Source organism: Cyanidioschyzon merolae, chromosome 17 (genome assembly GCF_000091205.1).
Source record: "Cyanidioschyzon merolae strain 10D DNA, chromosome 17, complete genome".
NCBI classification, from domain to species: Eukaryota; Rhodophyta; class Bangiophyceae; order Cyanidiales; family Cyanidiaceae; genus Cyanidioschyzon; species Cyanidioschyzon merolae.
In genome coordinates, this window is record NC_010143.1 from 633171 (window position 1) to 660061 (window position 26891).

Below are 26891 nucleotides of genomic sequence, written 5' to 3' on the forward strand. Positions count from 1 at the left end.
CGGATTTCGGATCGATGGGGATTCGGCTGTCGCACCGCATACGGCAATGGCGTCAGGGCAGGTATCGCAGGGCTTGTTCCTCTCGGTATGCGGAATTTGCCAGGTCCGTCTTTGTATCGTCAGTGAATTCTGGTATACCTGAACCAGCAAACGGGTTTCGTTTTGATTGTCTTTTCACTGGAATTCAGGAAAAAGAATGTATTTTGTAGATTAGAGAAAAGTCGCGGAAATACTTGATGACGTAACTGCCAGCGTGCGTGAAATACGACGTTGCCTGTACGGGTCAGTCATTCTGCGTTCAACAGGTGGATGTATCACGCTTCGCGTCGTGTTCTTCCTGAACGCCGTGCACCGAAAACAGAGCGTATGAAATGTTATATGCACAATTTTCTCTGTGTCAATCCATTTTATTTCATACGTTCTCTAAGAACTAGTCTCAAAAAGCTGTTGAATGGAATTTTTATGGTCCGTCGATAAGAACGGCGGTGAAGCGACGCGAATCGACAACCTCTAAAGCACGCTTCTCTGAGGGAGCAACGCGCGGTGAACATTGCACTATCGATTTCGTTGTGAGAAGCGAATACCGGCAACGGTAGGGTCGGGTTTTCGTCTGACTCGAAGAGGCTTTATGCTGAAGAAATCGGAGATTTGGATATGGGCACTTGTAGAACGGCAAACCGCTGCTCGTAAACAAGAGACGAGCGAGCATTCCGTAAACATCAGGCCAAGCGGCGAGTCCATGGTGTGTTCACCAACGAATCGCCAACTGGACAGGATCCTTCATTACATCATCCATCGTTGAAGCACTCTGAGAATTCTCCATCCCAGATTCTTCCGTCTTGCTCGTAGACAACGTCGCTTTCCGTCGTTCGAAAGCGGTCAAGTAGAACGCGGCTGAGGTTCGTGTTGAGCGGTTTCCGTACCTGGATTCTCTGCGCGGCTCTATCGCGTCGAAGGCACCTCGCTGTTGTCAAACGCCTTGTCCACGTCTACGAGTCCATGGACAAGTCGTTTCGCATCCGGTACTCCGAAAGACTCAGGACGCCTCTAGGGTGCGCCTGGCTTCGAGCTCGATGAAGTCTCGTATAGCTTCTCTCGTGTTGACGCAAATCGTCAAGTAACAGCTCGTACCAGTTCTGGACACCGGGCTACTAGCTGTCCATGCTCCTGTGGAATATTTCGGTCAAACTTTTTTCTGTGAAACAGCACGACCGACGCTCGCGACGGAGGATGCAATACGGTCTGATAGCAGGATCAGGGATTGCCACACACGATTCCCAGGATATCCTGACGCGTCGCTGCGCTACGTCGACGATGGGAACGTCTATCATGCCAATGACCGCAAGCATCGAAACGAACCTCCAGAACCAGATGCGGGTCAATCTCGAGCGCTTCATGAGGCGCATCCCGCTGGCGTTGCTCCCGTTATACGCTCACTCTACTGGCCCGGAATATTCGGGGCCGATGGAGTGGATTCTTCGCTTCAGTGAGTACATGAGCGTCCATGTGACTTGAGCGGTCGATCTTTGGCAGAAGTACATGAGATCGTGCTAGTGCCATCGACGGTTTCGGGTGTACGGAGGCAAGATACATGCTTTCGCCAACTTGTTCAGTGAGTTGAAAACGTACACAACAGACAACTCGTGTCGTTTGGTGAAGGTAGCTCGCGTTGCTGGGCATGCTTTAGCGGTGTAGGGATGCAATCCGGGTCCGTCGACGAAAACGTATTACGAGTACTGGACTCGATGCTGCACGATTCCCATCAATACGATCACGACGACATACACGAATCACGAGCACGGTAGCACGGTAAAATACATGTGGAAGAAGAGAGGGAAACGGAGCTGGATGCCCTATATGATGTACGGTAAGGTGCCCGAAAGATAGATGACGAGGCAATCGCAGGCGGGAGGCTTGCGATGGTCTGACTCCACGAGCAGCGGTGCGCGCGACCACCTTCTGCACCAAGACTTGGGCGCCGCGTTCAACATCCGAAAATTTCTCGTGCTTCTGAACCGTCCAGCTGTTTTGCACGAAACGAATTGTCAAGAGAATTCTTTAGTACCCAGTGTGGGCATTGTGCTGAAACGCTGACGATTCTCTAAGAAAAAATCAGAGCGCAGGAAAGAGCGAATTGAAGTTTCCAGCTCATCAAGGCACTGATGTGGAACTTTACAGCAATCCAGGAATGCTGCAACACCGTATATCTACATCGACAACTCTATTCCTCTGTGAATGGGGATTTATGACGGTGTTCCATGAATCGGTACCATGGAGGATATTCATCGTGCCTGGCGATGACCACGGGACCCCGGTTCAGCGCACTACGCGTGTCGCGCGAGATGCGGACAGCGCACCCATGCCCTGGATCCGACCGATACCATAAAGGACAAAAAGGACACAACATCTCGAAGCACGCATGCCCATCGTCAGAGACGCGTGTCTAGTTCGAAACGTGCATCTACTTTGTATCTGTGTGTCTTCGTGTTTGTATTTGTGTCTGTGTCTGTGTCTGTGTGTGTCGTTCGCTCGCTCGAGCGCTCACCGGCAGGACGTGCATGCTTGAGGTAGGCCCCAGTTCCACTACAACGTATCGCGGGCGTCGGATTGGCGCTGAGCAAAGAACTGTACCAACGCCCAACGTCCGTTAACCATCCATTTGGGATCCTCACATGCGGCACGCATTGCTGCCTCCGCAGGAATGCCGCAACCAAGCTCGGCTTTGAGCGCTCGGAGTGCGCAGATTGCGCTGGGCCAATACGATACTACATCTGAAAACGGAGTGCTCAGCGGCCAGGCGCGATCACCCAAAAGCCGTCTGTAATTTGCATCGCCTTTGACGAAAACGAGCACTTCTTGCCTGATACAGTCCCAGAGTGGATCATCCATTTCCCAGAATGCTTGCGGCTGCGCCCAGAAGAGATCATCGCGACAGCGCCAGGATCCATCACCCAGATACCGGGCCCAGCGCGACGCCAAGCGCTGCAGAGGCATATCTCTGGGCATGTCACCGAGGACCTGCACCATCGTGTGCAAATCTGTGGCTGTTGCATCCGACACGAACGTCGGATGGCCTTTGGTGTGAAATACGACACGCTCAGCGATGCCGCTGTGCACGAGATAGTCCGCGAGTAGGAGATCGGAGAATAGTTCCATGCCGGCATTGTCCACGATAATTCCTATTTCGGCAATCGGCATACTCGCCGCGACATACTCCCAAAGCCGCTCACCATCGTCGACGAGTAGACGGACACCGGTCTCGGTATCGACGGCAGGGGTTTCGCCGCCCACCGGCCACAGCGACAAATCCATCCGATTCCCGTTCAGAGCGATCTGAACAAAGTGAGTGAACCAGTGTTTTCGCTCCGTGCTTCTGCGCAGAGGCGTCTGTAGAAGCGGAAGCACCCGAGACGCCCATTCATCCATGGTCTTGGTATTGGCGCTCACCCCCAGCTCCTTCTGTTTTCGGAATGGGTCCAGTTTTGTTGAGAAGTACTCGACGGCTTCCATGACTCGACGATAAAAGTAAAACTCTGCGATACACCAGGGGCTTGAAAGCCAGTTGCAGTCGTGAAACCGTTCCAGAATCCGACGGTTCCAAGTGAAGAGGTCCGGTGCTGGGCCGCCTCCTGGCGGCGGCTCTTCGAGAGGACGCAGCCGATGCGCTGTTGGCTCAGCGAGCTCGCGATCAAGTTGCTTGAGTCGGTCAAGAACAGCGCCAGAGAAAAACGTGTTCTCGCGGAAAATCCGTGCGAGAATTTCCTCCCGAATCCGCCTCGACATGGTATCGTGAGCCCAGGTGCCCGGCTCGGTTGCAGTTAGCAACGGCGGCAGCGGACGGTGCCGAGGACCTCGCGGCGGGTCCTCCACAAATAACTCTGGTAAAGATTTTATGTTTGACATATGTTGGCGTGACGAGGCGCTTGCAAGCGCTAGCCCACGTCGTGCCTCTGTCCGATCGAGAGGCAGCGTATGCTTCACAATTCAAGTCCAGTCTTCCCGGTGACTGCGCCGCGCTCCCCAAGGTTTACCCCTTTCAAGGGTTTAGGAACGATGAAACGAATCGAACACTACTGAAGGCGTGACTGCTGCAGCTACCCAGCGACGCGTCCGGCATTCCCGCTACCGCCAAGCGCAAGCATCTGGTTTCTACGAACTTTGGTATGAAAAGCGTCCGCAGCGCCGCGGCGCATCCTGTGCGCCGGTCGCGCTCGAAGCGCCTCTGAGGCGCAGCTCGTACGCGTGCCGATCAACTTTGTGCCATCGGGTATGCCTGCTTCGTGTTCACCATGGTATACGAGTCTTGCCATCTAGGCGGGCGGTCCCGCGAGCTGGACGAGTCGGCCGGGCTTGCGCCCCATGCGCCTCTCCAGTGCCGGGTACCGTGGTGAGATCTGAGCAGCTCGTCCGCTCCCCGTCCGTTCGGGACTATGAATGGAAAGGCGGTGTCTTGGCGATGCTCTGGTCGCAGAAGCGTCCTAGCGTATCGCTTCGCGCCGCTGCAGGCAGTAGGTCTTTCTGCACAGACTGCAGGCTCCCAGAAATATGATGGATCCCGATACTGTGACTGGTTAACCGCACCTTGAGCCGACGCCCTCCGTGGTACAGCAAAGCTGTTCTGTCTCCGTGTTCCACATGCACACCAGCGATATAGGCGCTATGGCGGCGGGCTGAAAGCAGGCACTCGGTGCATGATGGAACGTACAAAACGACCAGTGCACCAGAGAGCAAGTATGGGTCACGGAAACTGGAGGTGGCATGTATCATGATAGGAACTTTTCCGATTGCGGATATCCATCGCACAATCCGCGATCTATGGTCCATGTAAACGTTCTGTCAAACCAGAAAAAATGGTATACGAGACGGGTGCAACCTCCGATCCCGCCCTGTCCCCTGGGAAAGTCGAGGCACTGCGTCCAAATCCCAAAGAGCGGATGCACGCGCGCATCCGCATCATCCAGGAAGCCAGCCTCGTTCAATATAGAGACCGTAGTCCATGGGAGAACTCGAGGCATTGCAACTTCCGCTAGAGGGCGCGTATCGACGCCTACGGCCTTGAAGCGAGCCGTTGATCGCAACATGTTTCTCAAACCGTTGCTTTTGGATCGCTTGCAAGTTCCTTGTTCACGAAGGCCGATTTCCACAACTGCACAGCGTGGCAGTGGCAAACGCTGCTCGGGCGTTGCAACAGGCTACGATTTCGCGCGACGCAAACGAACGTTTGCCTCGCGGCTATCTCATACCGTTTGTCTGCAGGCTCGCGCTGGTAACGTTTGGACTCGGCTCGTGCAGCTCGCAGATCTCGAGTCCGGGAGAGTCGCTCCTGGAAAAGCCCTGTTCTGGAAACAGCTATGTGACGTCGTCGAAAGCGAGTCGCGTGATCTCGACTTGCGATCGCTTTCGCGAGACCACGACGCTGAAGCACATCTCACGGACGAATGGACTATCACAGTGCTTGGAAACTCGACTCAAGCACCAAGCAATAACGGAAAGGAAGCGGAGAGGCTTGACGGTACGGCGGCCGGATGGGCGCTTCACGCGCTCTTCCACCTGCTGAGCGCATCGTTCCACTGGGATGTCAGTCGCCTGCGGTTGCTCGCACCGTCAGCGCTCGAGATGAATGTGCTGCTGTGGCGTCGCGAAAGTAGCATGTCCTGGGACGATGCCCTGCAACAAATCCGCAACCAATGGCGGATCCAGAGATGTGCGCATCCGCAAATATCGATGGTCGTGCAACGAGAGGGACCGGATCGTCGCTACAAGCGACTTGCGATATTCGATCTCGACTCAACACTGATCCAGAATGAGTCTATTGACGAGCTCGCACGAATCGCTGGCGTGGAGGACGCGGTTGCTCGCATCACCGAGCAGGCCATGCGAGGCGAGCTAGACTTTGCCGCTGCATTCCGCCAGCGTGTGGCGTTGTTGACGGGTCTCGAGGCTGGTGCTGCGATGCGAGCGGTTCGTGCGCGCCTACAGCTGACACCTGGTGCGCTTCGTCTTGTTCGTGTGCTCCGCACGCTCGGTACCAGAGTGGTGATTGCTTCGGGAGGCTTTCAGCTTCTTGCCGAGTCCATTCGAGAGCAGCTCGCCGCGGATAAAGTGGTGGCAAATGAGTTGGAAATCGATCCGATCACCGGAGCTGTTACTGGTCGTGTAAACGGCCCTGTTGTCGATGGCGCTGTCAAGCTATCGACGTTGGAGGCGGAATGGCGACGGCTTCAAATCGGTTGCGCGTCTCCAACCGGGCGACTCGCACACACCATGGCAGTTGGAGACGGTGCCAACGACTTGCCGATGATTCGACGGGCCTCGCTGGGGATTGCTTTTCAGGCGAAGCCCCTGGTGCAAGATGCAGCTGATGCTTGTATCAACACTGCGCGCATCGATACGGTGCTGTACCTGTTAGGTTTATCGGAGCGCGAAATTTGTGAATTAGCAGGTGCGCAGGATACCCAGAGCGCTTGTTCCTAGCGGTCCGCTCGTGTCGGGCCCGCTGAGAAGCGACTCGATAGCAACTGCGCTATTCGTGGACCCTGAGTATGCAATCGTTCGAAATCCGATGCATGGCAGAGGACGCACAGCATGCATACGGAACGGCAGCAGCGATCGTTCTTCCATGAAGACGCTTGACCCGGAATCCTGGAGTGGCTAGGCGCTGGTCCTTGGTCCCTGATCTTGTAGCTTCTGCTGAGCCTGTGGGATATCCTCGATGCTCCGTGGAAAGCAACATGCATTCGATACCTTGGCATTCGTCTCCGGGGCGTTGTTGCGCGTGCTCTGCAAGTGAGCGGTATGCTGTTATCCAAGCAGCGACGCTGCAATATACGTTCCTTGGACGTTGCGTCTCGATGATAACCGCTACAATGCTGGTGGAACGGAATCGAATGACGACTATGGAATCCAGCGCAAGCGTTTGCTTTACGAGTGAATTTGATTTTCAGATAGAGCCGATGCTGCGCGCATTTGCGTGTGGTACGCTTTTTGCTGTACATCACCATCCAGCGGCTTTCTTTTCTTGGGACGCACATTGCGGTAACGAGCGCGCCAGTAAATTCGTCACTATTTTTTGTTGCTTGTGCCGCTGCTGTCCCCGATTTTGCTCGCTACCTCTGATTCTGCCATCATCGTAAATCGGAGACGCTCGTCACAGATGCTTGGTAGAATGCGCGATCAACGCGCAGCCTCAAATCGTGAAGTTTAGCACCATTGCGAGGCGATGGCATGATGGGCGATCGTGCCTAGGTGCATCTGTATGGTCCTTGAAAGACGGTTTCTCGCGCAGGCCACCCCAAGGGACATAACCAAAATACGCGACAGGTTTCCTTTCATGGCGATCTTCCTCAGACTCGTGCGCGACGACTATAATAGTCCCTCCCTTTGTAGTAATAGGTTGAGTCGTCAACAGGTCCGATGCAGCAGAGGAGGCCGAGGTCGAACACTGCGAGCACCCCAGCCACGAGACTAATCACCGCGACTGGAATCGCCCACTGGCGGTAATCATTCATGATCGCCCTGTAGCAGCCGAGAGGGGAATTGTTGTCCGACGAGCAACCGGTCGGGCATTCATCAGGCGTGCTCGAACAATTAGTATTCCTCAAAAATCCCGTACAATTGTACTGAGATTCGATACCACAAGCAACTGAGGGCTGGTTGCGAACCGTGCTCAACCACGCGTCATGGAAACCATTGCGTAACCAGCTCGGTCCATTGGGCCCAAGCGCCAGGAGCACCGCGAAGACGCCAACAAATATCAGCACAGCCCCGAGAATGACCAGCGCAAGCCCGTATATTATCCGGAAGAACATACCCGAGCACTTGCCTGTGCGACAGAGCAACATGAACCCGAGCAAGCAGATAAGAAATGTCACGCCGCCCACCACGATCGCCGCAACACCCGTACGCGTCAGCGCATGGTACCAGCCCTGGAAGTCGAGGTCGAGACCCTTGTGCTTGACCGTCGCCCAGATCCCAAGACCTACCAGCGCCAACCCCAGGCCGCTCAACAGCAGCAAGAAGAAAGCGTGGAAAACGTTCGCTCCGCGACTGTTAGAACAACCACAAGCCATTTCGTTGATTTAAAAAAACAAGTTCGATGATTCGTGCGAGTAGGTCCCTTACCTTGTTGAACGTGAACCCTTCAACCCGTTAGACCGACAAATAACGTCTTGCCTGTGGTGCGCGCCGCGCGATGGACACGAACAACACACAACGCTGAGCAGGCACGCGTGCGCAGCGACGGTGCTGTCTGCTGTGTGCTTACATGGACACGCGTACCGTTTCTGCGCAGCGCTGATTGACGAACATGCATCCGACGCTGCGCGTCAATCGAGCGTATCGACTTGAGGGGCGTGTCCGTTTCGGGAGGCGGTGCGCGCATCCAGGCATCGCCTGTCGCGGCAACATGGCGACGCGCGGGTGCCGCCTCTACGCCACGTGGCGCAATTCCAGTGCGGTGTCGATGTTTTTACTTGACAGAACTTCTGCACAGGCCAGCGTTCTCCGACTGTGCGCTTCTTACCAGCGCGCGGTGAAGCATCCATCCATCCCCAACTTTCAAGTTCCATCACCCATACTTGTTGTCAGATATACTGGTCGTTTCATACGCTCGATCGTGTGCCGAGCCTGCCGAGAGCGTCCGCAACAGCGCTATAGCGCCGGTGCGGATGCATCACGGAGAGAGAACGGCGTTGCCGTACCACAGACGGCGTCGGCTCGAGGCGTGTTTTATACGACATGGACTCGGGATTCACCATCATTCTAGGAGCAGGCAAGCTGTGCAGACAGACCTATTGCCTGCGACGGCGCGAAGCGATGTAGTAGGAGTCCACCGCGACGCGGGCGACGCCCAGACGCAGCATCCCCGCCCCAAGTCCGAGAATAAACTACGTTGTGGACGAGTTGCTCAGGTCTCTTCGCAGCACTGGGCACTGTGAAGAGCGAATAGCTATGGTCTGGTAGCCTCGTCCGGATCTGGGGGCCTTCCGCCTAGAAACTAAACTTTCGACAATTCGGAAACCTTTCCCCCCTTTTTAACGTTTACCGGAGAGTGGGAACGGAATTGTTATCGAGTTGCTAGTTAGAAGTTCATTTCCGTTCTTTATTCCCATCAGTGCATGACGCCATTCGATGCCTTGACGTGCGCTGATGCCATCGCATGCGGCGAACTCTGTGAATAGCGATCATCCTAGACCTCTCGATTTTCTTGAACTCAATACCGGCCAGATGTGCGGCTGGAAACGAAATTCGATACAAGGGACGTTGCAGATAAACATAGCCCGGGGCGCTCATGCGTCCTTAAACGTATACCATCCTGTTGTTCATCCGGAAACTGAATCCTACAGCGATACCCAGTTCACGTAGCGGTATTTTCCGCAGCCTTCTGCGCTGTATTGTAAACCTCTGGCCGACGCTGTTTGCGCACAGGGATCGCATTTCGTACCTGTTCCAGACGATTCAAGTCGATATCCGCCACAACAAGCGACTCACGCTCATCCGTCCGCGCAATCACTTCACCCCATGGCGAAGCGATCATGCTGTGCCCATACGCGGTATACGTCGCACTCAGGTCGCGTGCTGGCGAGCAGGCACCGACGAATACCTGGTTGTCGAGTGCCCTGGCCCGGATCAAGAGCTCCCAGTGCGCTGGACCCGTTGTCATGTTGAACGCGCCGGGATAGATGAGTAGCTTCGCATTGTGTGGTTCCCGGGCCATCGCGGTGGCCATCTCGGGGAAGCGGATATCGTAGCAGATGCCGACACCGACCCGCAAGCCAGCGTTGGCATTCGGCTCCGAATCGATACCGTCCCGAAGTGCGAAGCTTGTGAGGCTATCGCCTGCGCTCAAAACATCGGACTCGCGGAACCGAATGCCACCCGGCACATCCACATCGAACAAGTGTACCTTGCGATGGCGAGCGAGTAGTTCGCCCCCGGGGCCAAAGGTGAGCGAAGTATTGTAGATGCGCTGGTCATCGGGAGAACGCTCTGGAACGGAGCCTCCCACCAGGTAGATTCCATGAGCACGGGCAAGCTTCTGGAGCACGCCCGCTGTCTCACTGACACTGGTATCGCATGGTGCCGCAGTTGTTCCTGGACGGGGCAAGGGTTCCGCGTACTTTGGGAAACAACTCGTGTCGTAGGGGCAATTGAAGCACTCGGGGAGAACAACCAGCTTGGCACCTTCCTGCACAGCACGTTCGACCCAGTGCTGTGCGTTTGCCAAGGCAACACGCTTGTCGGGGTCGACTCGGACCTGGCAAAGCGCAATTCGCAAACTATTCCCTGCAGAAGTGGACATCCACACTAGGACCTGCGGCCTTTTCCGAGTCTTCCGTTGCCTGATGCCTGTCCGGGGGTGCGAGCCTGCCGCCAAGCGGGCCCGCAGCGTCGCTAACGTTTGCCACGCCAACTTTGACGCAACCGCTCTAAATAGAGCTCGAACGCGTCGCAGTGCGCCTTCTCGCGTCCAGCCACGGTAGACGCCAGCACTAGCGTCGTTGTTATCAGTAGCGAACTAGGGCACACTTGCAGCAAACAGGCAGAAAAGCCAGCCGCCAGAGAGCCTCGTTTTCCTTGCGAATACGGAAAAGCCTCTATTGCTGATTCTGGGATCGGGCGCCACGAACGCCCTGCCATACCGTACGCACGGACGGAAAACGCCTTCATCAGATAGGGCATGGTTGCATTCGCAAGGCTTCTCTCATGAACCATTTTCTGGTGGTGCGCGGTCCGTGATTCAGCCTGGACTGTGGTGTGCTCGACAACGGATGGGTCTTCTGAATGAACCAATAAACCAAGAGGAACATCTGGTTTGTAGCTCGTGGAACTTGCGGCTCTCCAACAGAATGGAGGTTGTTTCCTTGGCTGCCGATCTCTATCGCGCATCCGTGAGTATCCCTGGGAAAAAGCATCGATGCAATGCCATCGAGTAGTTCGGGGGACGCTGATCGAGCTCCTCGATCCTGTACGGTATAGAAATGTTTTCAGCGCCAATGGAACGCTCGAATGCTTCCGGTAGAGAGAAAAGGATGCATCCCGTATCTCCATCAAATGAAGCTGTATTTTGTCGCACAGATGGCTTCAGAAATTGCGTCTTCTCGTTTACAGGTGAGGAAAGTGGTATGTGACGGTACCCAGAAGACAAGTCTCTACTGCGTTCATGGGTACGAGCGTATGTGCATATCCGAACGGGACCGTCGCGAGCATCGCTTCGACACCAGGCGATAACGAACGCTGCGACGCTTTCGCGTGAAACTTGCGCTCCAAACGTTTGCCGCTGAACCCCTTAACTGTCACTAGAACGTTCCTGATCAAGGCTTCGGGACGTGTAACGGTGGCTGATGGAGAGCGAAAGGAACACGCACGACCTTGCCGAGAAAAAGCACGTAGCACTTTCGGGGTACGCGGCTCGCTCCCGAACGACCTGGTTCACGGAGGCAGTGGCTGTTGTCACTGCTGCCGCCACGTACGTTGCCGTGGCGTTCGCCTCTTGGGAGTGCACAAGTCCGTGGCTTTCGCGGTGGTTAGCTTCCGTGAAACCTCGTTTGGGAACGGAACAGGGGCGTCGTTTGGTTTCCCACGCAGCGTTTCGTCTTGCAGTCCTGGCGCCGCTCGTATCCATCACGTCCAGTGCAGTTGCCGGTGCGACGTATGGCCTCGTGCTAGGTTCACGAACAACACCGGAAACCGAACGAAGAACACCGAGAGCATTCGCTCGTCGCAGCATAGCGGTTTCCTCTGGCGCCCTCATTGCGCTAGCGACCATAGACCCGTGGCGGAAAGCGCTCTCCGAACACGCGCACTGTCTTCCTCGTATCCTGGCTGACATCCGTCGACCAGTTGCAGTGGCTGCTGCAACCTCGTCTGGCATGCTTGGCGGCATCGGTGTTTCCCTGGTGTTCACGGCGAATGTGCTGCTCTTTCATCAGACGTCGACGAAATGTGCTGGAGTACGAGCCGCATTGAGCATGCCGAGCCGCGAGCCATCACCGCCCAGCGCTGTCGCAAGTGCTGCCTTTCCTCCAGAAAGTTCAGTAGCCTGAACTCGACTGGAGTGTACGACAATATGCCTTGATAGGCACGCGACGCCGTCGAGCCAGTCATCCGTGGAAGCGTGCAGTCATGAGCGCTCGGTTGGTCAAGGAATCCTGCGATACGGCACAGATGCGAAATCCATGGATGCATTGGCTGTGACGAGCATTCAAAGCTCATCGACTGGGTTCCTGGTGCGCGCACCCCAGCAAACATTCCATCTTATCACCGACTGAGAGAGACCGTGACGGAGCGTGCAGGCACCGGCGGTTGTAAAAGTGAAGGTGTTCGCTGTGAGCATCCGATGAGAACCTGGCCTTGCGAACCGCTACCGGAAGACGGGACAGCGCTGCCTCCTCCGAGGTGCTTCTAGAATCGCTTCCTCTGCAGTGGCTCTGGAAAGTGCACTTGTTCTGCGAGGACTGCAGTACGGACTTGATTTGTGGTCGAGCGGAATGCACGGTCGTATTTTTGGATGGAACGGGCGCTGCTGCAGCGCTTTGCCCTACGAAGCAAGCTCCACTGCTGATGGCATCAGCAGGAGGAGCTACTGTCGCGACGGACGCTCTGGGAATCAACGTGTTTCTCCGGGAAATCCGCTGCTTATGCGCCGCTTACCAGAATATGCTTTAATTTATGCAGGTGAAATAGGACCCGTGCCGATGGAGTCAGGTGCCTTCGATTCTTGGGAAGCCGTCGTTCCGCTCGCGTCAAGCGATGCATCCACGGCCTCCAGCTCGGCTTCTGCGGCTGCTGCTGCGGAGGCGACCTGCTCCAGGCGCGACGTCGAGTTGCCACCTTGGTTGCGGTGCAATCGCTTGGCCGCCTGGTTACGCTCCGCTTGCGCTCGGCGAATGAAGGAGTTAAAGCGATTCTTCACCGCATTGTCGGTACGTCCCTGCAGCATCCGTGCTATCTCACTCCAGCGATTTCCTAGACGAGCATGGGCTGAGATAATAATCCTATCTTCCTCGGGGGTCCAAGGACGCTTGCAAATCTGTGGCGAGAGCTGGTTCAACCAGCGTTCTCGCGCTTGCTTGCCGGTTCGGCCTGGGATGTGCTCAGCGATGAGCGACCATCTTCGAGGCCCCATCTTTTCGACCAGAGACCGCAGCAGTTCATCTTCTTCGGGACGCCACGGCCCTTTGACCTCTTTTCGCTCACTGACCCGGCGTGCTGACGGAGTGCTCTGCACCTGGGCGCGATTCGACGGTGTCGAGCTGACATCAGGGCTCGAACGCTTGCTCTCGGATGACACCCGCGACAAGGTGTCGGGCCAGACGCGCGGCTCCTCGCCTGGTGACCAGCACCGCCACATCGCCACCGGCTCAGGTTGTATAAGGGAACCCTGCGCCAAGTGTGCATTGGTTGTCGTGAAACTGTCCACTGGCGTGCCCGATGGAGCACTCTTCATCGCGCCCATCTTGGGGGTGTCCGTGTCCGAAACCGGCGAATGCCTTATCGGCATGCTAGCGCATCTGGCGAGCTGAGCGCCAGCAACGCGTTCATTTTCCAAACCAATGCAAAAGAGAGGCGCTTGTTTCTCAGAAATGGCGGCAAAGGTCCCATCTGACCCAGGGTTTCCCCAGACAAGGTCGCTCCCGGTAGTATTCGTGGGTATCGCTCGCCGGCCCGCTGCTGCGCCAGAGCCAGGGCGGGAAACCGCACCCGCATCCTCGAGCTTCGTCACGACTCCCTCCAAACGCCGCAAGCATACGCTGTTCTCTGGAGTTGCACTCGCGTTTACATAGTTCAAGTTCGGCGACGAACTCCGAGACTCTGACAGAGCCGCAGCCCAGAACAGAAGCTCCAACCCCGAAAACCGCGAGTTGGAACGCTCATTCCCAGCTACCGCCTCCGCGCGTTGCTCGTGCTCCTCTCCCAACGCCACGCTCTGCTCACACGAAACGTTCCACTCGTTCATAGCCTCAAGCATCAGAACACGTTCAAGCGTTACGAACAAGTGGCTGCGCTCGAGGTGCACGCGTCGTTCAGCGTCAGCTCGTGGAGCGCGAACGGCATCTACCGTTGCGCGGCCGCGGCCGCCGGCCGGCGGCCGGCGATGCGCGCACGTAGACGCTGTTGCGTTTGTGCGTGCGCGTTTGTGCGTGCGCGTTTGTGCGTGCGCGTTTGTGCGTGCGCGTTTGTGCGTGCATGACGTGCAATGCGGGAGAGCGTGCGTGCGTGCGCGCGCGCGCCTTTCAAGACCGGCCCATGCGGATCGCATCGCCGTTCATCGACGCGCGCTCTGATCGATTGCCGCGCGGCATGGGCGCTGCTGGCGGTGCGTGACAAGGACGTGCGATTGTCCAGGATTGACTCATTCGCTGGATCCGTGGTGATGGCGGCGCGCGGGTGATCCCCCAGGGCAAGCGTGCCGAGCCGGAACGGTTGTCGGCAGTGGTTGAAAGCGCTCGTTCAGGGGCACTGGGCGTCGTGCTGCTGCCTGGACGATGTTCGGGTGCGGTGCGGCTCGTTTGCGCAGGATCGTGCGAATCGATTCATTTGATACAAATGGGTCAGTGCGGTATTCGATATCGCGGGAACGCTCGAAACAGCCGCTTCTGAATGAGGGTTTCTGCGTCTTGAGCGCCGGTGCTGTGCTGCAAATCGGCACATGACGGGATCTAGAATCGAATGTGTCTCCGTGTGTTGTGCAGGAGACTGGAGGGATTCGCAGGTAGTGTCCGCTGAGCTGTCGACACAGCGTAAGCTTCGGAGTGCCCTGGTCAATGCAATGCAAGAAACCAGAAGATTCTGGATGCTTCACATAAGGCCCACACCGGCGAAAGGCCGTGTCGACGATGTGCGATTAGCGCCAGCGACGACGCCGGATCGGACTCGCACGTCAGAGGCGCTGCCGCTTGCGATACCACAGGTCCGAAAGAGGTCTGCGTGTCGGGGTGTTACGCAGATTCTGGAGCATCTGGCTCGAGACTATTGTCAGAACGGTTTACGCTGCTTATGCTCTATGGGTAGGACGCGTTCATTCCACATCCTGCTGTGTATCGCTCCTGAACGCGTGAACAGCAGACAAAATGCTGGCGGCTCTGCGCTGAACCCGCAACCAGTGCGCCAATGGATCGCCGCCCACGAACGGCATTCTTTCGCGCGCTGGTCAACGCTGTACCGCCAATGACGTACCAAAGCGTCAAGTTACGGTGAGCTGTATTGCCTTCCAGGCACCATTGCTAATTAACTTGAACGTAAAACTGTCAACGTTGGTGTATGTGCTGAAACTAGTCCGTTCGGGTTTGGCACCGGTCTGTTTTCTTCATTGACGTTGAAAACGGACCGCTGCCCGGTGCCGCGCAGCTGCTGCACTGGTGCAGGTTCACCCAAGTCGCGCTTTTTCGACGCTCACCAGAACGAAAACCGTTCTGCGTTTCCCAAGGCACCAGGCAGCGGACTGTGTTCACCAAAGGTGTAACTAGATGCGCAGGCATGGCTCACCGACTCGGGCGAGCACACACCAGTCGAGCAGCGGCCTCGAAGCGCACGCGGAGCCGCTGCGATCAGCGTGGACCACCGACCCGGAGGAGCAGAACGATGCGACCTGCACCGCTGATACCAGCTCGATAAACTGGGCAGCGCTACTATTCGGTTCAGAGGACTTGGCGCAGGTGCCAGCGATCACTGCACTTGACTGGCTCGACACGCTGCACGGCTCGGTGCCGCTGGGACGTTTACGACGCGCCTGCCTTCACCACGTCATTCCGAGTGCATTTCGGCCATGGGCGTGGCTTCTATTGCTGGGTGCCCTGCCACCCATGCGAGCGACGTGGCGCATTGGACTCGTGGTTCGTCGAGACATGTACAACGAGTGCGTGCGCTTCGCCACGCTCACTGGTCTACGGAAGCTTGCCCTGACGCACGGTGCCAAAGCGGACTCTGCAATCGAAATTATCTTTTGGGCATATGTTGGATATCTTGCGGCAGCGCTCGAGACGCGTCATCTCACCCGGATGGACGAAGCGGCGGGCGCTGGTCTCGCTGCCGTGCGAACCCCGCACCTGCGGCCCTATCGCACCGACTGGGTGTCTCGCCTTGAGCGTACGCGGCATTGGATCCAAAACCCAGAGCAACGCAGTGAGCGAAGCGCGATTCTTGCTCAAATCCATGTTTTCGATGCTGTTTTTCGCGGAAAGCCGGAGCTCGCCTGGTGGTGCCTGGTACGCTTTCGGGAACAAGAGCGACGTTTGGCCACGAATCGCCTGGGGCAAACGGTGGAGTCGTTCGATTCCGCGTATCGTGTGCGACTGGTGCTCCATCTGGTCGATGTCGCCGATCAGGAAGCTGCCCAGAGTCCGCCGGGCACGCCGCCTCAAACCGATGACTCGGAAGGCAGCACAATTCGACTACCGAAGCAGGCCAAACGGCTGGGCGGCTTCTCCGCACTGGTAATGGCTATGCTGAAGCTCGCGAAACCCGGAGCTCCGCAGCATCAGGTGCTGCCCAGGGCCGAGGATGCGAAAGGTGCATCGGGGCGGCGCGATTCACCGAGATTCGCTCGGTCATCTGAAGAGACGTCGCTCACGGAGCACAGCGGTGCCCCAGCGACGGTGACGGTGCGCGCACTTTTCGAGCGGGCAGCAGCGGCTGGTAGCAGCGCGGGACAAGGCCGCAGCCAAAGCACCCAGGAGCTCGAGATGTACGCGCGGCATCTCTTGCAGTCAGCATTCGCTGAACGTTTATCGCTCGAATACTGCGTCTTGATGTGGGACCGCGTCTTCGCAGCGGGGCCGGATCTCATGGCCCATCTGGCGTTTCAGCTGCTGGTGCAGCTCGCTTTCCGACACCACGAGCACGGCGCACCGCCCGAGCGTGCCACACTGGATAAGGGATCACCGCACAGCGGGAAGCTTCAGGCTTTGCTCCAGCGTCCCAGCGCGTTCCTGTGTGCAGCGGACATCGAGGCAATCTGTGACCGGGCGAGCAACGCTGCCGACTACCTGCTGGGATACGATGGCGAACTCCTGGATGATTGGGATCCAATTTACGCGTTCGATGTCCAGTGGCCGGTGCTTGAGCGCGGTGATCAAGGCGCTCTCGTACGCATTCTTCAGCACCTTTTGCGCGCACGCGGCTACGGCAACTGGTTCACGATTGATGGGGTCTACGGCATACGCACTTGTACAGCTGTTGCACGCTTCCAACAGGACCTCGCAAAGCAATTTCGCCCTGATCGAGAGCTGCCGGCCCAGCGAGCCGTTCATGCGCTGGCAACGTCGCGCTTGGACACCGGCCGACCGCTTACGGTACGCCTCGAACGGTTATCGAGTGGCACTGCGGTGCAAGCAGCAGCACCAGCAGCAGCACATCGACCCCAAATGATGGGTGCGCTCACAGGGCGCCGTCCGCTCGGATCGCCCGAGTCAGCGACCGCCTCCAGGGAATACGAACGCTACCGAGGTGACCAGGTCAACGACCAGCTTTGGCCAGAGCTGGTTGTTCCGGTTTCAGCTGGCGATCGGGGTGATGCGGTCATGGCGCTTCAGGTAGCGTTGCGAGACCTGCACGGCTACGACGCAGTACGCATCGACGGATTCTTTGGTCGTCGCACTGAGGCGGCGGTGCGCGACTTTCAGCGCCGCGGTGCAGCGCGACTCATGCCCATTGACGGCCTCGTGGGCCCTGTCACTTGGCTGCACCTGCTCGGTAGCTAAATTGCCGTTGCTGTTTCTCGGTGATGCGGATTCGATCCATTGAATCTAGACAGCGCAACATGACGAGCGCGCACAACCAAGACGCATGATAAAGCAGCCGTGGCAACGACGGTCTTGTCATAGAGCACGATCCCCGTACCAATCGGATGATGCAGCCTAGCATCCTGCGAAATTCGTTGCCCTAGAGCATCAAGGCTCAGTCGATGTTCCAGGGGAAACGCATTCGTTCACGGTGGATATCGGATGTTTATGGTGCACGCACGCACGCACGCACGCATGCATCTCTAGACAGCACCGCGTGGCGATGCGTGCGTGTCCAGACACGCATACAGCGATGCGTGCGTGCGTGCGTGTACAATGGACACGCACGGCACGTATCGCACTTTTTTTTCAACCATTTGCGTTCAAGAGCGTCCCAGTACCATGGAGAGCAACGCCATACGTACGTACATACCGTACTCCATCTGACGAAAGTAAACAGCCCGAGGATCTGAATCGACTTCAGGTGCGATTTCATTGACTCGTGGCAGCGGGTGCATGACAATCATGGTGTCCTTGGCACGAGTCAGCGTCCGCGGAGTGATCACGTAGAAGGCGTTGAAACGCTCGTAATCACCGGGGTCTGCAAATCGTTCACGTTGCAGGCGGGTCATGTACAGCACATCCGTTTCCGCAAGGCAGTCTTCGAGGTTCGTGTACTCCCGCTGTTCGATGCCTCGCGTGGCGACTTCTTCGAGAACCTGGCTCGGCATGCGCAGTTCGCGCGGTGACACATAGTTAATGCGTACTTGATAGAGGGCTAACAGGCGCGCCAGGGAGTGCACCGTGCGCCCGTTCCGCAAATCACCGACAAATGTAATCACGAGGCCGTTCACGGTACCGAGCTCCTCGCGAATGGTGAACACGTCCAGCAAAGCCTGGGTCGGGTGCTCGCCGGTCCCGTCGCCGGCATTGATGAGGGGCGTTTTCGGAAGCGCCTGGGCTGCTCGCTCCGCAGCACCCGCTTCGGGATGTCGCAGCACGACAGCGTCGGCGTAGGATGCCATGGTCCGCACCGTATCCAAGAGCGATTCGCCCTTGGCCACCGATGATGACTGCAAGTCGTTCATTTGGATGACGGTTCCGCCGAGTCGCTGCATGGCAGCGGCGAAAGAACACGAGGTGCGCGTGCTCGGCTCATAAAAGACGAGTGCGAGAACGCGACCACGCAACAAATCCAGCATGCCCATGCGATTCACCATCTGGCGCATCTCCTGTGCAACACCGAAAAGCGCATGCAACTCCGCCCGGCTGAACTGCGACACCGATAGAATGCTCTGGTGACGCAGGAGATCGCGTTGGGCAGACGAGCCGGCTGGCACCGATACTGGTGCCGGTAATGATGTCTGGTAATGGGGCCAGCCAGGTTGCGGCGAAGCTGCCTGCCAGCTGCGTCGAACAAGCGGCACATCTACGGGAGCGCAGCTAAAGGAATCGAGCGGACGCGGTTCTAGAAGCGTCGATCGATTCGCCTTGGTTGATGGCATCCATGAGCGATTTGCAACCGAAACACGCGGAAAATTGACCATGTCGAGCTGGCGAGCACGCTGCTCGACGGCCGCCCGGGCACGGTCGATATCAGCGGTCGAGTCGTCCGTGGTCACAGCTGCAACAGCGCTTTCCACCGGAAGCGTTGCAGGTCTGAAGCTTGGGCGCACGCTCGACGCCGCGCGTGCGTTGCGTACGTCGGGCGCTGAAGGGAGAGCAGGCTGAGCAGGCACTGCGCCAACCACGGTATCCTCTGCAGTCGCGGTCGCAGTCTCCGTCGCGGATTCCAGGAGATCGTGACCAGCGCCCGCTTCTAGCAAAACCTTGTCATCAAGGTACGCGATGCGCTTGCGAACGACAACGCGCAACACTCGGCCTCGCAGTTGGTACGCCTTCTCGTTGGAATCACCGTCCGCCGGTACGAAGCGCTCCGTCTGATCAATATCGACCTCGACATAGGTATCCGCATGAGCGGAGCTACCCGCTGGCGCAAGACCGAGGAAGCTGCGCGGAAACTCCACGAGTCGACTCAGGAGCCAGGTCATGGTCAGACGTCCGCGGTGCACCGCCTCGAGTAAGAGGCCAAGCACCAGACGTGGTGATCCCGTCACCGTGTCAATCGCATCCAGAGCGTCCCAGAGCGCGTCGACATCGCGCTGTTCCAGCTCGTGCTGCAGTGCATCGCCGCAGAGATCCTCGACGCGCACATCGCAGGTCACTGGAATGCCGCGCTCTTTTGCACTACGGATGAGGGCGATGTCCTCGCGGCGACGAACGGCATGGATGTGAATCGGCCGCGCATACAGCACTGCACCGAACAGCATCGCCGAGAGCGCTTGGGTGCTGCTGGTGTGTAAAATCACCGGCTTGTGCCGAGGCCAGAGCTCCAAATGACGCAACCATGGCGTAAGGTTCTCACGGAGTGGCGCCTGATCGGCGCTCACGGCATTTGTTGCTGCTGCCGATGCTGCTGCTCGTCGATGGATCATGGGTTCCGTATTGTCTAGCGCGATGAAGAGACCGGCCACCTCGTTTGCCAAACTGGGCAAAGTCGCTGCGTTCGCCGCTGTTGCGTAGGCATAGATTGCATGGTCACAGCGTCCCCAGCGCGCAAGCTGCTCGCGCACAGTGCGCAAGGTTTCCGATTCAGCGACCAGGAAATCGGGTGCAACAGCGGCACCGACCCAGGCAACGTAGCCTCCGCGCAGCAGCTGTCGATCGAAATCGTCCAGTAGTGCACACAGCCTCGCATCCGCGGCTGCGTTCCGCTTTGGATGTTGGTCGCCGTTCATCAGCGGCGACTCGGGGTCGCACCGATCACCATTCGGAGCTGCGAAAGGCTCATGCTCAAGTCGCGATGTGCACATGTTCACCAGGCCCGGTAGAGTGATCACTCGGGCACTGAAACGAACATCGTACGGCTGCAGAGGCAACGAGACGCCACGTCCGTAGCGCGCAAGCGCACGAACCAACAGTTTCGCGCACTTGATATTCGTGAGCAGAGGAATACTGAAATCTACGGCTGTCCGTCGGCTAATGTAGCCGTTGCTCATGAATGTGGCTACCCGTCGAAGCTTGTTCTGCGAAGGTAAGTTGATGAAAAAATCAATCATCTTGTCCTGAATCAAGCGCGTAACGTCGAGCGTGCCCTGTTGGTACTCGTCTGAGGGCCAGACGACCAGCGTGCACGGCACGTTGTGCTCCACCAAAAAATCTGCTGTTCCCGGCGTTGCGTACAGACGATAGCCAATGGCAGCGAGTTTCTTCGCAGACTCGAGAAATTCCAGTTTCTCTTTGTACGAGCCGATGCTCAGACAAATATTCCGCTGTGGTAAGCGAATGCCGGCTGCTCGTAGTCCCTTGAGATACGCTTCTTCGCGGCTCTCTCCAAAACAGGCAACCTCACCGGTGCTGGCCATTTCGACGCCGAGAATCGGATCTGCACCCAGCAGCCGCGCAAAAGAGAACATGGCCACTTTGACGCCAACGTGCGGTACGGTGGAAATATCGACAGGATACGGCTGCACAGTCAGACCGAGCATGACTTTGGTGGCCATTTTTGCGAGGTCCAGGCCTATGGTTTTGCTTACAAATGGAAAACTGCGGCTTGCACGAATATTGCATTCAATAACCTTGATTTCGTTGTTCTTGGCAATGAACTGCAGATTCATCGGCCCTGAAACGTTCAGGGCGTTGGCTATCTTTCGCGTCGCATCCTCTAGTTTGCGAACGGTCTCAGGTTCCAGGTCCTGTGCCGGTAACACCAACGTCGCATCGCCCGAGTGCACGCCAGCGTTCTCGACATGCTCGCTAATGAAATGGACGACCAGCTCCCCGTTGCGTGCCACTGCATCCACATCGATTTCTTTGGCCTCTAGAATGAATTTGGAAATGACCACGGGATGCTCACGAGACACCCGCGCAGCCTCGGAGAGATAGCGCTCCAGGTCCTCCTCTTTGTAGGCTACATTCATCGCTGCACCAGAGAGCACATAACTCGGACGCACTAGACAGGGATAGCCCACGGAATCGCAAAAGGCCGCAGCGTCAGCGATGGAGGTCAACTCCTTCCAGCGGGGCTGATCAACCCCAATGCGATCCAGCATGCGACTGAATTTGTAGCGATTCTCCGCGGAATCGATCATCTCTGGAGAGGTGCCCAGCACGTGTACACCTTGGCGATGCAACGACATGGCAATGTTGTTCGGGATCTGACCCCCCATTGAGACGATCACCCCATCGACTGCCTCTCGCTCACAAATATCCAGCACCCGCTCGAAAGAGAGCTCTTCAAAGTACAAGCGATCGCATTCGTCGTAGTCAGTGCTGACGGTTTCCGGATTGTAATTCATCATGATGGTACGCGTGCCTTTTGCACGCAGCGCTCGAACTGCTGCGACCGCGCACCAGTCGAATTCAACCGAGGAACCGATGCGATAGGCGCCACTGCCAAGTACAATGATGCCACCGAATCGCGCACTGACGTCATGAGCACCTTGACTGCCTGCGTAGGTCGCATAGAGGTAATTCGTTTTGGCGGGAAACTCCGCGGCCACTGTATCAATCTGTTTGATATTCGGGACAATGCCGTACTCCTTGCGGAGCTTGCGAATCTCCAGTTCCGTATTGCCAACGAGTCGCCCGATCTGTCGGTCGGAAAACCCGAGTTGTTTTGCCGCACAGAGCAGATCCGCAGTGAGCCAGTTTTCCGAACCAGTGTTCATGGCATTCGCCGCTAATCTCTCCAGCGTCTGTTCGAAGCGGGTAATGCGCGCGAGCCGCATGAGAAACCACCGATCAATCTGGGATTTCTCGTGAATCTCTTCGACGCTGTGGCCACTGGCTAGCCCAGAGGCGATGGCGAGAATGCGGGCTTCGGTGGGCGTCTGCATCTCTTCGTCACTGTAGGGTTCCACGTCGCGTTCGAAACCGTTCACGTAATAATCACGCACCATGCGAATGGCTTTCTGGATCGTCTCCTCAAAATTCCGCCCAATGGCCATAGCCTCCCCGACGCTCTTCATCGAGGAGCCCAGTTGTCGATTCACGCGCTCGAATTTTTTCAAATCCCAGCGCGGCATCTTCACCACGATATAGTCGAGACTTGGTTCAAAACATGCTGTCGTCTCTTGGGTGATGGAGTTCCGGATGGCCGGCAGGGCGCGGCCCAAGGCCAGTTTCGCGGCAACGAACGCTAGCGGATAGCCAGTTGCCTTGCTCGCCAGCGCCGATGAACGCGACAAGCGTGCATTCACCTCTATGATGCAGTATTCGCGCGAGTTCGGATTCAACGCGAACTGGATATTGCACTCGCCAACGACGCCAAGATGGCGGACGGTCTTGATTGCGGAGTTGCGTAGCATCTGATATTCCGCATCGGACAGAGTCTGCGACGGTGCCACCACGATCGATTCGCCGGTGTGGACACCCAACGGATCGAAGTTCTCCATGTTGCAAACGGTAATGCAGTTGTCGTACGCATCTCGCACCACCTCGTACTCGATTTCTTTCCAGCCCTTCATCGAGCGCTCTACCAGGAGTTGCGGTGAACATGACAAGGCTTTGCTGGCGAGCTGCCTCAGTTCCTGGGCGTTATTGGCGAAACCGGAGCCGAGACCCCCCAGGGCGAATGCCGCTCGAACGATGACTGGGTATCCGATGCGCTCGGCCTCAGTGATGGCCTGTTCCACAGAGGCGGCCGTAGCAGAACGGGCGAACGGCTCTCCGATCTCTGCGAGACGCTTGTTGAAAAGCTCTCGATCCTCTGTATCCATGATCGTTTCCACGGGGGTGCCCAGGACTCGGATTCCATTTTCCTGGAAAAAGTTGCGTTTTTGCAGCTCAATACCACAGTTCAAGGCGGTCTGGCCTCCAAATTGTAAGAAAATACCGTCTGGCCGTTCGTTCTCCGCAATGCGCATCACCGATTCTGGATCGATCGGCAAGAAGTAGACCTTGTCGGCGAGTCCTCCCGTGGTTTGCACCGTGGCAATATTCGGATTGATAAGAACTGAATAGATGCCCTCCTGTTTCAGGGCCTTAATAGCCTGCGAACCTGAATAATCAAACTCTCCGGCTTGGCCGATGGACAGGCCTCCCGAGCCCAGCACCAGTACTTTGCGGATCGATTTATCCGACGCTGGGCATGCGCCCGTTGCGGCTAAACGCTGTGGCGCTGGCGGGGGTTGTTTCGTTCGCATCATCTCGACAAAGAGGTCGAAAAGAAACTCGGTATCACAGGGTCCAGCGCGCGCTTCCGGGTGAAACTGCACCGAGAACGCAGGTTTCTTTCGGTGAATAATGCCTTCATTGGATCCGTCATTCGCATTCGTGAAGTAGGGTTCCCAGCCTGGTGCCAAGCTGTTCGTGTCCACCGCATAGCCGTGATTCTGGGAGGTGATATAACAACGACCGGTGCGCTCATCGATGCACGGTTGATTGTGGCCACGGTTGCCGTACTTGAGTTTGTAGGTCTGTGCTCCCGCCGCCAGGGCCAGCAATTGATGACCGAGGCAAATGCCGAAAACAGGTCGCTCCTCAGATAGCCATTGCTGAATATTGCGAATGGTCTCCAGCACCATCGTAGGATCACCCGGACCGTTCGAGATAAAAAGACCATCACAAGAGCGATATTTGTCGGCGTTAATGTCTTCATCCCAGGGTACTACGGTCATGCGACAGTGCCGACGCGCCAGGCACCGCAACTGGTTGTACTTCAGACCGCAGTCCACAGCTAGCACATGATACCGGGCATCGGGCGCTCCGTACTCGTACGGCTGCTTGCAAGAAACCTGTGCAACGAGGTTAAGGCGATTCGGGTCTATAAATGCTTGGTCTTCATTACGATCGTCTTCAAGTACGATCCGTCCAAGCATAGAGCCATGCTCCCGAATCTTTTGCGTAACAAGTCGGGTATCGATCCCACATATGCCTGGAACTTGCTGTTCCTGAAGCCATTCTCCAAGCGATTGCTTCGCCAGCCAGTGCGAGTATTCCTGCTCGTAGTTTAGAACGACGAGACCGGCAGCGTGAATGCGCGCAGCCTCAAAGTGCAACGGAAGGCCGTACGCGTCGCGCTCCGACATGGACGGAACTCCGTAGTTTCCCACCAGAGGATACGTGAAGACGATGATCTGTTGACAGTAGGATGGATCGCTTAGGGTTTGCTCATAACCGACCATACCGGTTTGGAAAACAACTTCACCAGCAACAGAACGAGCAGCTCCGAAACTCCAACCCTCGAAAACGCTTCCGTCTGCAAGTTCCAGCCTTGAACGACGCTTTCCTGCGTCGGTCAAGAGGCCCGGCACCTGCAGCTCAAGATCCTGCGCTCCATAGGAAGCATCACCCTGAATTGTGGTCATGGTGCAGCCCTCAAGACAAGACAAGACAAGACAGAAACGTGCTCCAGGGACGAACGCGCCCCCAGCGTAGTACAGTGGAGACGCAGCTACCGTATGGCGGTATCGATGCTTCCGCCGCCGCTGCCGGCAACAACGACGGCGTCGACGACGATCGCATCCTCACAGCGGTGCGGAAGCGGTCATGGCGGGAAACGATGCGTGCGTTTGCGCGCGATTGCGGACATGCTTCTAGACCATGGTGAAATGCAGATATCATTAGATACAGGTATATAGGTGTATATATGCAATTGTGGATATGCTTCTAGACCATAGTGAAATGCAGATATCATTAGATACAGGTATATAGGTGTATATATGCAATTGCGGATATGCTTCTATACAATGGTGAAATGCAGATATCATTAGATACAGGTATATAGGTGTATATATGCAATTGCGGATATGCTCCAGAGACAATGGTGAAATGCAGATATCATTAGATACAGGTATATAGGTGTATATATGCAATTGCGGATATGCTTCTATACAATGGTGAAATGCAGATATCATTAGATACAGGTATATAGGTGTATATATGCAATTGCGGATATGCTTCTATACAATGGTGAAATGCAGATATCATTAGATACAGGTATATAGGTGTATATATGCAATTGTGGATATGCTTCTAGACCATGGTGAAATGCAGATATCATTAGATACAGGTATATAGGTGTATATATGCAATTGTGGATATGCTTCTAGACCATAGTGAAATGCAGATATCATTAGATACAGGTATATAGGTGTATATATGCAATTGTGGATATGCTTCTATACTCATGGAGCTGAAATGGGTATGTAGACTATTTCGGTGTACTCATGCCGCGCAATGTCTGATCTACCTAAAATTCCCATCGGGGATCCAGTTCATGTGATCAGTATGCATCCGTGCACTGAACGTTGCCATTCGGGTGATGCATCGGTCGCTGAAACGGGGATACGTTGTGCGATGACCTGCACAAGCGCCGGTACCAGCCTACCCAGATGCATCCCGCGAATCCGCCGTCATTCACTTAAGTTGCAATGTGCGGCTGGCACTGGAGGCATTCCGGGACGCACCAGATATGCGATGGAGTGTGACCATGGTGAGCGGTTCGCCCCCAAGCTCTGCATCCGCAGCGAGTCCGTACGCCAATAGGTGCATGTATCGATGCCTTGACGCAGCGCCGGTCTCTCGATTGATCCTAAACCATGGATACCCACTTGTTCATGGTCCATCATCGATCAATTTCTTCAGTGTGACTGGAAGCCGCGGATGCTGCCACGGACGGTGGAATACGGCATGGATGCATGCTTGTTCATGGCTCATAATCTATCAATTGATGAAAAGCCAGTCCCTTGTATCGCTCCAGCTCTGTTGTCAGCAGTTGGGGGTATTGATGACAGTCCAAGTCCCGATGGCGCTGCTTCCTGCTGTTGTCGACACTTTGGAAGCAAAGGCGCAAGCTAGGATCCATGCTTCGCTTGTCAATTTGATTTTCTTTCCAGAAAGCCTTGGTGCGCACTTTGTACCGCTGACACTTGGCAATGACAGGGCGCTCCTTCGTATCCATCACATCATTGCTCTCCGAGCGCTGCCCTGTGGCACATGAACACTCGCTTCATCGCTCGGTACATGTCGTTGGCGAATACAGAAGGCGCCCTTCGATGCTCTCTGCTGTTTCCGCGCCTGCTGCCGTACACTACGATCATGGGCTTGATCTGGGCGATCCCGACGGTGAGCAGGTTCTCCACTGGCACTTGCAAACGCCTGCGATTC

General features: G+C 56.4%; 8 protein-coding genes across 8 annotated transcripts; 3 read left to right on the forward strand and 5 right to left on the reverse strand.

The window, feature by feature from the left end:
• Positions 1 to 1161: 1161 nt before the first annotated feature.
• CYME_CMQ248C (hypothetical protein) lies at positions 1162 to 1515 on the forward strand (the record flags this gene model as incomplete). Its single annotated transcript, XM_005538113.1, has 1 exon — positions 1162 to 1515. The coding sequence occupies one exon, from the start codon at positions 1162 to 1164 to the stop codon at positions 1513 to 1515; it is 354 nt and encodes a 117-aa protein (XP_005538170.1).
• Positions 1516 to 2583: 1068 nt separating this feature from the next.
• On the reverse strand, positions 2584 to 3903 carry CYME_CMQ249C (hypothetical protein, conserved; the record flags this gene model as incomplete). The annotated part of the gene is made up of 1 exon (XM_005538114.1): positions 2584 to 3903. One exon carries the CDS (start codon positions 3901 to 3903, stop codon positions 2584 to 2586), a length of 1320 nt encoding a protein of 439 aa, XP_005538171.1.
• An 855-nt stretch (positions 3904 to 4758) lies between these two features.
• On the forward strand, positions 4759 to 6474 carry CYME_CMQ250C (probable phosphoserine phosphatase; the record flags this gene model as incomplete). The annotated part of the gene is made up of 1 exon (XM_005538115.1): positions 4759 to 6474. One exon carries the CDS (start codon positions 4759 to 4761, stop codon positions 6472 to 6474), a length of 1716 nt encoding a protein of 571 aa, XP_005538172.1.
• An 869-nt stretch (positions 6475 to 7343) lies between these two features.
• On the reverse strand, positions 7344 to 8069 carry CYME_CMQ251C (hypothetical protein; the record flags this gene model as incomplete). The annotated part of the gene is made up of 1 exon (XM_005538116.1): positions 7344 to 8069. One exon carries the CDS (start codon positions 8067 to 8069, stop codon positions 7344 to 7346), a length of 726 nt encoding a protein of 241 aa, XP_005538173.1.
• Positions 8070 to 9355: 1286 nt separating this feature from the next.
• On the reverse strand, positions 9356 to 10300 carry CYME_CMQ252C (nitrilase; the record flags this gene model as incomplete). The annotated part of the gene is made up of 1 exon (XM_005538117.1): positions 9356 to 10300. The coding sequence occupies one exon, from the start codon at positions 10298 to 10300 to the stop codon at positions 9356 to 9358; it is 945 nt and encodes a 314-aa protein (XP_005538174.1).
• Positions 10301 to 12667: 2367 nt separating this feature from the next.
• On the reverse strand, positions 12668 to 13969 carry CYME_CMQ253C (MYB-related protein; the record flags this gene model as incomplete). The annotated part of the gene is made up of 1 exon (XM_005538118.1): positions 12668 to 13969. One exon carries the CDS (start codon positions 13967 to 13969, stop codon positions 12668 to 12670), a length of 1302 nt encoding a protein of 433 aa, XP_005538175.1.
• A 1498-nt stretch (positions 13970 to 15467) lies between these two features.
• On the forward strand, positions 15468 to 17699 carry CYME_CMQ254C (hypothetical protein, conserved; the record flags this gene model as incomplete). The annotated part of the gene is made up of 1 exon (XM_005538119.1): positions 15468 to 17699. One exon carries the CDS (start codon positions 15468 to 15470, stop codon positions 17697 to 17699), a length of 2232 nt encoding a protein of 743 aa, XP_005538176.1.
• A 404-nt stretch (positions 17700 to 18103) lies between these two features.
• CYME_CMQ255C (CAD complex) lies at positions 18104 to 25090 on the reverse strand (the record flags this gene model as incomplete). The annotated part of the gene is made up of 1 exon (XM_005538120.1): positions 18104 to 25090. The coding sequence occupies one exon, from the start codon at positions 25088 to 25090 to the stop codon at positions 18104 to 18106; it is 6987 nt and encodes a 2328-aa protein (XP_005538177.1).
• Between the last annotated feature and the right edge of the window lie 1801 nt (positions 25091 to 26891).